The sequence below is a fragment of the Corylus avellana genome, chromosome ca9 (genome assembly GCF_901000735.1).
Source record: "Corylus avellana chromosome ca9, CavTom2PMs-1.0".
NCBI lineage: Eukaryota > Viridiplantae > Streptophyta > Magnoliopsida > Fagales > Betulaceae > Corylus > Corylus avellana.
This window is the reverse complement of record NC_081549.1, coordinates 10,065,073-10,075,424: the sequence shown is the minus strand read 5'-3', so window position 1 is coordinate 10,075,424 and position 10,352 is coordinate 10,065,073. Positions and strand designations below refer to the sequence as shown.

The window sequence follows — 10,352 nt, the reverse complement described above, 5'->3', positions numbered from 1 at the left end:
CTATTTTCACAATTAATTTTGAATTTTTTCTTTCAAAAAAACAAAAAAAAAATAGACTTTGAAAATTGAATGTGGCATGATCCATGAACCAATAACTATGATGAAAAAAACTATGATGGGAATTGGAAAGAAATTGCACCGGGAAAGCTGCTATATAATAGTGGAGGTTTCTCCTTTTTTTAAATAAAAAATTAAATAAATAAATAAAAAGAAGGTAAAAGGTAAAAGGTAAACAAGACAGGAAAACAATGATGGAAAAAACCAAATTCAACCCCACAATTAGTGAGTCTTTCCCACGGTCAAGAGGAAGAATCTGGAATCCGGATTCCAACTCTTTTCACTCACGATAATCCTCAAACTCAAACCCAAACTACTTCAATCGAAAGCCAAACGTAGACTACATCCAATTGAAAGCTAAACCCAGACTATCGATGGGAATCTAACAACGCTAAATCGACCCACTCCACCCACGATAATTCTCAAACTCAAACTCAAACTAATCGAAAGCCAAACCCAGATTGCTTCCAATCGAAAGTGAAATCGAAATCGAAATCGAAATAGAAATCAATCCAACAACCTTAAATTGAAATCGCAAAAAACTTAGAGGAAAATCGGTTAGTCTAAACCGTAGGGGGAAAAATGTCAAATAATTGGTGATTTTTTCGTTTAATGGGATTATGACGTGGATTTACAGTGTAGTTTAGTTTGATTATTATTTTTTTTTTTTAAAAAAAAAAAAGTGGACACGTGTCGCGATATAAAGTGCTTATGTGGCGATGACGTGGACTACCGTTAATGGGGAGTTGACGGAAACTAATGGAGGTGGCTATTCGGTTTATTTGAAAATCTGATGTACTAGTTTAGTCATGTTTTAAAATTTAGGGGGAAAATTAAAAAACCTCAAAACCCAAATACTAAAAAAGTTATTAACCCTAATTTTAATTCCGCATTAATTTTTATTAAACACCTATTCACCCCTAGATGTATTTTTGAATCTTGTTTATATTTTCAGTATCAAAGCTAAGTTCATGTGTTTGAGTTGTGGGAGTATCATGTTGAGGGAAAGATTGTTGAGGTGCAACAATGCGGCTCTACTCACTTGGACAGCTCTTAGAACATGCATTGCGAGTGGGATTTTGAATGCTATAGAAAGGTTTTGGCTTCCCCAACTGAACACCAATTGATTTTCAGATAAGATGACCAAGCCCCAATATAATATGTTTGTGTGATAATGCTCTTTGAGTTTGGTTTTTTGTAACATCTCACCCCAATGACACACAATATTGTCCGCTTTTGGCTCCCCTCGAACCAGACTTCCACGGAGGTCATCTATCCTGGTACTACTCCAGCAGTAGCACGCTTAAATACGGAGTTCTGATGAGATCATGACCATCACGGCTTTAAAATGTGTTGTTATCATTAAGGGTGTAGTATACATTTAAGCACATTCTCATCTCTATACACAGGCGGTGTGGAACGTCACAATCACCCCCTCTTAAGACCTAGCGTCCTCTCTGGCGACCCTAATGGGATTAGCCCATTTTTGGCATCCGCCCCAGCGAGCGCTCGCTAGTGACCTTCATGGGCTTGTGCACGCTCCCCCCATCTCAAGCTGGGCAATGGCTCTGATACCAATTGTAACATCCCATCCTAATGACACACAATATTGTCCGCTTTTGGCTCCCCTCGAACCAGACTTTCCAGGAGGTCACCCATCCTGGTACTACTCCAGCAGAAGCACGCTTAACTGTGGAGTTCTGATGGGATTATGACCATCACGACTTTAAAACGCGTTGTTGTCATTAAGGGTGTAGTATACATTTAAGCACATCTTCATCCCCATACCCAGGCGATGTGGGACGTCACATTTTTTGCTTTTTACCTAAAGAAAAATAATAAAAATCATTTTTCATCTCATCTTTCACCAATCTCCATATAGTGAATGAGTGAATCTACAATTAAATTTTTGTAAAACCCACATGAGTCTACAAATCCAATGGTGGATTAATTAAATTTGTAAAAGGAAATGATTTAGAGAATAATATGTAACATGTCTCTTTGCTAAAAAATAAAAACATTAACAATACTTAAAATTACTTATACATTTATGTCACATTAGCACATTTTTTTCAACTAAAATGCAAAAAGTAGTACTCTAAAAACGTTATCAAACGAACCAAAACAAAACTCTTCTATTTTGTATGTATTTCTATTATGTTTTAATTCATTTTAAATTTATTGTTGGGGAACTAACCATTTCTTTGGTTTTAAGGCCGTCCACCCATAACTTTTTCCTTATTCAATATGGTTAAAATAAAAAAATAAAAATAAAAACTATGTTCATAACCTAAACAGTATTAAGACCTTGAAAGAAAATTATCATACATGAACATGATTGAAATAATAATAATAATAATAAATTGTTAGCTAATGAAAAGATCTTCCTGTAATAATAACATTTTGTACTGATTAATATTTGTTCTTCATCATCATGAACATGAAGAACACGAAATATTGAAGAGATTTTACTTATTCAAAGATAGCCCCGTGGCCGTTGTCATTTTTTTCAATGTCCTGTACGGAATGCGGTCGCTTTCCAATGGTTACGTTATGGCATCCGTCATCGGTTACTTGTTACTTGTTATGCAACTATTCTTTCTTTCTTTCTTATTTTCTATCCGACGACCAAAAGTACTGTCCATATTTCACGGAGGCCTGTTTCTGTAATTTGCGGCACAAAAATACCATCATTTTCAGGGATCGTCATCAGAGAGAGTCATTTCTTGACTCAAAATCCAGATTTTTTTTTTCTTTTTTTTTTTTTTTCAATCTTGTTTTGCAAAAAGCAATTTTCCATTTCAGGCCATTTTTCCCATCATTTATTTATATGTTCAACTCTATAGTATGAAAAAAATAATAATAATAATAATAAATAAATTTAAGAATTAGATAGTTAATTATTTCATTCCAAATTCTGTTTTAGGTACCAAATGTACTCTTTGCTTGTGAACATCTCAAACACATCCCATCTCACATTAAAACGGGCATTACTTCTTCCTTAAGAAAAAACAAGAAGAGATTAAGGTTTTTTCTTTGTGCATGAATAGTTACTCTTTAAAAAGTGATTTAACTCACATAATTTAAATCGGTAGTGCGGTAGTGGCTTCTAAAAGAAGACTATATTTGACACTTATCCACCGATAATTATAAGGGTTAAATACTTAATTTTCCTATAGAGTTTTAACACTTTATTTTTTGCATCGTAGGATTATATTTGAATCACAAGAAATACTTGTAGTTTTGATAAAGGCAAAGATGGTACCCCGTTAAAATTTTGTCCAAAACTTAACTGAAATCCACGTCAGCACCAATCAAATGTCGCAACGTGTCATGTAATTAATTTTTTTAAATTTTTTTTAACAAAATTAAAAAATATATATTTTTTCAAAAAAAAAGAACTGGGGGTAGTTTCAGCTACCTCATTGGCACCTTCTTTGGTAACATATGTATGTCTATACACAAAAGTTATCTAGATGATGCTATGATATCCTTTAAGTTGACATATGATTTTATATATCTCTTACCGATTTAAGGTCAATATATAAAAGAAAAATATTATTATTTTTTTTATCTTTTGCTCATCTCCATACAAAATATATAGACAAGAAATAGATGTGTAAGATCTTTCAAGATAAAATACCTCTTGCTCAAGAGAAAAAAAAATACACAGAAAAGTAAAAATTATAGATTGCGTACTCATTTATCTTTTCTTTTACAACTTAAACACAATCATACATTCTGGGGCATTGAACCTAGCCTTACCGTTCTTCTAGAACAAAAGGTACATTATGGTCCAAATACTATTAGTTAACTGCATACTTGTCATTAAATAATTTTTTTAAAAAAAGAATTTAATTCTTTAATTACACTTGCAATAATATTTGACCAATTAAGAAAGATTTTGTAATCTAACTAGTTGAAGTAAAAATTAAATGATTTAATATTTTAAAAAATAGAATTGACCCATTCAGGAACAACTTTAAGAATTGAGCAAACTATACTCTAGAATGGAGACCCAAGTCAGCCTATTCTTTCACCTAACCCATTACAAGACTATTGACTTGGGTATACCTTTAACTTAATATCAATTAGTTTAAGATAGATTTTTAAGGTTTTTAATTAAATATCAAACAATGTATGTCACCAGATCATCCTACAATTAATGTATATTAGTCATTAAAAGATAATATTAATTTACTTGGTGATTATGTTGCACTATGATCTAACTACTTTGCCCAAGAGAATTTTTTTTCATCTTTCATTATTTTTTATTTTAAAAATTTACCATTTGATATAGGTGTTGCAGATTCGACGAGAAATAATAGTATTTCTTTCTTTTTTTTTTCACATATTTGTACCGCTTTTATGCAAATCAACCATATAAATAGTCACTCTCTTTTCCCTTTTTTTACCCGCTCTCTTTTCCCTTCTTGAAATTTTTTTAATATTGTTTTTGATGTTAGATTAAGCGTGTCCTCCTTTCAAAGTTGGAATACTTTGAAAGTGTCTCGTAATGTAAATTTTCGTGCGCATACTCTTGCTAAGTAGGCCGCTTTCCATCTCGTTTTTTGAAGTATTCTCAATGGAAAATTTCCACAAACATTTTTTGAACGCATTAAAGATAATTTTTATTTTTATTTTTATTGTTTTACATTTTTTTGGACATATTTGTACCGCTTTTATGCAAATCAAAAATCAACCATACTTGATGATTGATTTGCATGCACCGTAGATGTGCAAAGATGTACATTAGCACATCTCTTATAGCTAAATGGTTTATTAATCTCTACAATGACTTGCACTTGCTGGTTGGTTTAGTGAACAAGTCAAGCCAGAAAGATCTAGTGGAGTTTGCCATTGCCATTGCCATTTGGAGTACCCAAATACTTCATTTTATCTTCTTAAATAAACCTCTTCCACAAAAACACAAATGGATTATTTTTTTTCTTCCCCAAGAAAAAACATGTTCATCTGGGATTCCAAGATTCAACCCACCTGCGTTAATGTCAGACATCATACATGAGACATGAGACAATAATTATTCCTATGGAATTTGAAATAAAAATTAAAAGATGGGCACATTATAGACTGCAGAAATAGGAGATGCATAAATATTATATAATGAACAATAATAAGAACACATACCATATCACCACTACTGCACTTCTACACCTCTAATGAGACGAAAAATAAACTATCCAACAAAATTATAAACAGATCCAACCCCCTCCAATACTAAGCTACCAGTACTGGGTCCCAAAATATTAAAAAAAAAAGAAAAAAAACAAAGATATATCCTCCTGCAAGTATCACATGACCTTCCACGACTCTAAAGTGGGAAAGCTGGAAAAAGTGTCAAAATCGAAGCCACCGCCATCGGCTAAGCCCATGCTGGGCCCAAACGAGAGAGGGCCCGGCCCAGAAACCCCAGTAACACCTCCAGCCGCCGAGTTGGGTCCCACCAACTGCTGCTGGTGATGATCCAGCAGAAAAGCCGACGTGTCCAGGGTCGGCAAGCATCCAGCCCCCTGCAACCGGGTTCCGGGTCTCTGCGGCTCCGGCTTCAGGATCGGCACCACCGGCACCGGCGAGTTCCCGAATCTCACGCCCGTCACCTGCTGCACCATCTGCCGGAAGTTGGACGGGTCCGCCGTGATGAAGGTCGTCTGGGACCGCTTCGAAGCGCGCGACTTCCTCTTCGAAACCTTCCCTCCGGCCGCCGGGATCCCGCTCCGCTGGCGCTTGGGCGCCGTGTCGGGGTCTGACCCGCACGAGAGACCCGAAGCGGTTGGGGTGGTGGGCGCCGTGTCGGAGTTGACGAAGTTGAACAAGGGAGAGATGGCGTCGGCTCCGAGAGCGTCAGGGTTGAGCGACTTCTGGAGAGCCTTCGTCAGCGTGTCGGTATCCCGGGCAAAAGCTTCGGAGATCCACGAGTCGGCAAAGGCTTGACGGAAAGTCCAGGGCTCGATACTGGCCAAGTTCTCCGGTGACGCCATATATTAAGGCAAATCTTTTTTTTCTCTTTAATATATAAAAAACAATTAATTTTCTCAGGCCTAGAGCTGCAGTTTTCTCTATAAAAGATGAAAAATCAAAGCATTTTCCAGATACTTCTCAGAGCGTGAAGAGTGAAGGGTATGTTAACAAGCAGAATTAGAAGGCAAAGAGAATGAGGAAGAAATGGGAGGGAAGAAGGGGTGAGGGGGTCTAGGGGAATAAATAGGGCGGTGGGGTTGGGGGGGGTGAAGAAACCGCGTTGTGTTTTTTTTGGGGGAGGAAGGGGACACGCGTCAGCATATCCGTACGGGTGGTAGGCTAAGCTGAAGTTGAGGGTGAGGTGTAAGTAGTAACCATGGTTAATTAGTTCTACGGTGTTTGACTGTTTGAGTCATCGTGACACGTGTGCGTGCGTACGTGTGGGTTTTGCTTTGCTTTGCTCGCTCTAGTGGCTTGAGAGTTTTGACGGTCAAGCCGTGTCCCTCGGCGTTCTCTTTTACGCGTTAGCTCGCTTCCCAATCTCCTTCCATACAATAATTATTATTATTATTTATTTATCTTTTTTTAAAATCCCCCGCTTTTTTCATTTTAAATTTGGTCCGTTACCCTCACCACCACCTACTATTCAAATGTACCTACCAGTGGATGGGTATATGAATTGACATATACAATAATACTAATACATGAGTCATCAGTTTTTTTTTTTTTTTTTTTTATTTTGAATATTCTAATTTAGGATTAAACGCTACGTGGTTTAATTTTTTATTTTATATTAGTTTTTAATTCTTATCATAGATGATACTTTGTTTATAACTAAAAAGGAGAAAAAAAAAAAAAAAGGTTTTAGACAGAAATATTATTTTGGCTTTTAGCCATAAATAAAATACCGTTTATGATACGAATTAAAACAAATAATCACAGATAATAAAAAAGTGTTTAACCTTCTAATTTAAGAGAGATTTAAAAGAAGAGAAATGCCGGGAAGAATTTTACAATACAAATTCAAACCAATAATCACATGTACGAAAAAAGTGTTTAGCCTTCTAATTTAAGAGGAATTTAAATGAAGAGAAATGTTACGGTTGTTTCTTGTGTTCTTTTTTTTAGAAAATAATATTCACATAAGATTATGAGAATATCAGGAGAATCTGTAGTATTCTTCTTAAAAGAATTTGAAGATTTTTTTTAATTTTTTTTTTTTTTTTGGGGGTAGAATCGATCTTAGGAGTTATTTGTACTTAATTTGGTACTTGTAATTAAACAACAAATGATAAACTCTTGCAAATATATAATGATATTACCAATCATTAAAAAGTGAGGGGCTTAATCCAACGGTTGGCAACTTTTGCACGTGTGACCCCTGAGCTCTTGTCTATTATATATATTACATATATGATTATGATTGCAATATTATTTTTTGAAATGGATTGCAATATTATTATTGTGGCCTAGTTGGGCATTATTTTATTATATAATCTCATCCCATGCAGTGTTTTTCATAAAAAAAAGAAAGAAAGAAAGAACTGCTGCCGATCACATGGTAAGTAAGCGCGTGGGCCCATTCCATTTTCTAGAAAAAATAAATAGAGAATATTATTATTATTATTATTTCCCTCTACTTGTGGTGTCTCCTGCAGCAATGATGAAAAGTTTCCACCGTAGTAATAAGTCGACCCTTGAAGATCATTTTATAGCATGCAAAGAGTTTTAAATTTAAAATTACGTTACAATTTGCTTAGGGTCACTTTACTTTATCCAATTATTATGTAGATATTATTAACAACAACAAAAAGCCAAAAACACACCCTTATCATTAAAAAAAGAAAAAGAAATTGGAGTCTCATTTTTACATCATCCAATAGTTTTTCCACCTAAATTACTCACATGTTTCTACCACACAACCACATAATAAAATAGACACATGCATCTATGTTTTGATTCCAATAAAATTACAATTATTGCCTTTAAAAAAATACAAAAAAAAAAAAGAAAAGAAATGTTTTTATTTATTTATTTTTTTTTTTTTTTATGTTTTGGACACAATTTATATTAACGAGAAATTATGGTGCAACTATAGGTGATTTGGCGATTTGTTGATGTGACAAAAATGTTATCAATAATTTGGACATAATTGTAATACCCCGACAAAACACTAGTTTTAAAAGACTAATAATTTACTACAAGCAACAAAGCATTTTTTAAATCAAGGCTTTATAAACCTAGACCTAAACCCCTTATGAGTGGCGTATGCTAGAGGGACTACCCAAGCGTTCACCCCAAACCTAAGTGTGAGTGTTTGCTTGAGGGACCATCACAAGCGTTCGTTGACTAGTCTTTGAGTCATTGGGTAATACCCAAATGTATGCCTGAACCCTTTGATCAATTGTGTAATAGTACACGAACGTTCGCTGACAACTCTGAAAATTAATTTTAACCCATTCTCCACATTTTTAGAGGAGGGCATGCCCTAAGCCCCTATATAAGCCCCTCCCTTCGACCTTCAACCTCTCCTCACACCAGAAAACCCTAACCCTAGAGTGATGAGTGATTTTGGAGGAGAGGGTGGAAGCCTTGGTAAAGTTTTGCCATCATCAAGGTAATTTCTTGTACATTCCCTTTGCCTTCATGTTGTTATTACTGCTTTCTTAGTATTACAAGTTTTCAAGGTGCCTTGACAAGTTCTTATACCCATTTTCTTAAAAAGACCAAGAATATTTTTTAGAGCTTTAAACCCGTCTTTTGATTTCTTTAAGTTTGCATGTTGGCATGTTTTGTACTTTGCTTATGACCATTAGGAGTCTAGGATGAGACTACCACACTCTAGAAGCACAAAACCATGTTTAGGGATTTTGGCTGAGAGTTTCCACTCTCTGGCTGAACGTACGCCCACGGGCTCGAGCGTTTGCCCAAAGAGCAGGACGTACACCCAGTAACCCAAATATGCAAGCTTAAGGCTTCGACTGCCCCCTTTTGTTAGGTGGAATTTATTATGTCACTCAAAGAATTCTCTAGTACTGCATATAACGATGTGTCGTATTTCGTTATAATAGGAATTTGTGATGTCGGAGGACTCGAGCGAGCGCATGAAATAAGTAAACACTTACGATTGCTTTCCTTAAAAATGTGCGATATGTCAACTGACTAAACACGCGTATGATATAAACATGCCAATATCAGTGTATAACTTGGTAACTGTCTTAAAAATCAGTTGATAAGATGCATCGTATAACATGGTACACCGGTATGTGCGGTATAATGGCCATGGGCTTACTATATAGACTTGATTCTATGGTCAAACATGTGTATGAATGTAATATAAGGGCATTGGATCCAATGGTTATTTCGTGACTAGCGCATCCTTAATTGGCAAGTCACTATAAAACGTACATCATTAATAGCGTGGGCCATCCGATGTCAGACTCAGTCGGGCTACTAGTGTTATGGACAGTAGTGTACAATGGCCGGGGCACTAGTATTGTATTACAGGTCCCTTGAGATAGCGCCAACCCTGCTGAGAATAGATAATATCTTGTGTAGACCATATATAATAGTTATAGCGTAATAAAGCATTAGCTTTTTGCATTAAAACTCTTAGCGATTGCCGCTGGAAATTTAGTCATTTTCTTCAACAAAACGATATTTTTATGGTGTATTAAAAGAGACAACACCTGTTTCAAACCTTTGTCAAATTGCACGTTTATTTCTACTTAATAAAAACTGGCTCATGTCGTACCCAACTGTAAGATTTACTTACTAAGTCTTTAGACTTATTCGGTTATTACATCTTATAGGAAACATTTTCTTAAGGAGAAAGGAGTGGCGAGGTTGCCACTACGGAATTGTTTTAAGATAGATATCTTCATATTGTTACCAGGTTGGATCAGCTTATTGTTTCTATTAGTTGCTCTGTATCTGAATTTCAAGGATAATATATGCTTCCTTTATGGTTATTAGAATACTCATATTTATTTCACCTTCCTATACATTAACTCTGATGATGCTTAAAGGGGCGGTTTCCTAGTTAGCTATATTGGGGTAATTACTAGTAATCCTACCAGACTGGTCAATGCCAGATTTGGGGGCGTTACAATAATAGACTACCTGAAGATACTGAAGATTAGAACACATTACTTGAAAACCAGAGTCAACAAACCAAGCAAGATCATGTCAACCAACCAAGAATCATTCAAATATAAAACATAATTCTAGATAGAATATACCTGTTATTGTAATATTTTAGCTGTACATTTGAATTCCTTATCTTGTAATTACTATACAACAATAAAACTTATAAA

General features: G+C 35.2%; 1 protein-coding gene across 1 annotated transcript; it reads right to left on the bottom strand.

Moving 5' to 3' along the window:
* Positions 1–5,149: 5,149 nt before the first annotated feature.
* On the bottom strand, positions 5,150–6,264 carry LOC132161617 (calmodulin-binding protein 25-like). The gene has a single exon (XM_059571776.1). The coding sequence runs from the start codon at positions 6,054–6,056 to the stop codon at positions 5,370–5,372; it is 687 nt and encodes a 228-aa protein (XP_059427759.1). The 5' UTR covers positions 6,057–6,264; the 3' UTR covers positions 5,150–5,369.
* Between the last annotated feature and the right edge of the window lie 4,088 nt (positions 6,265–10,352).

What these genes read in the sequence shown, in the direction of transcription:
- LOC132161617 (XM_059571776.1), bottom strand. Translation starts at nt 6,056, where the DNA reads ATGGCGTCACCGGAGAACTTGGCCAGTATCGAGCCCTGGACTTTCCGT.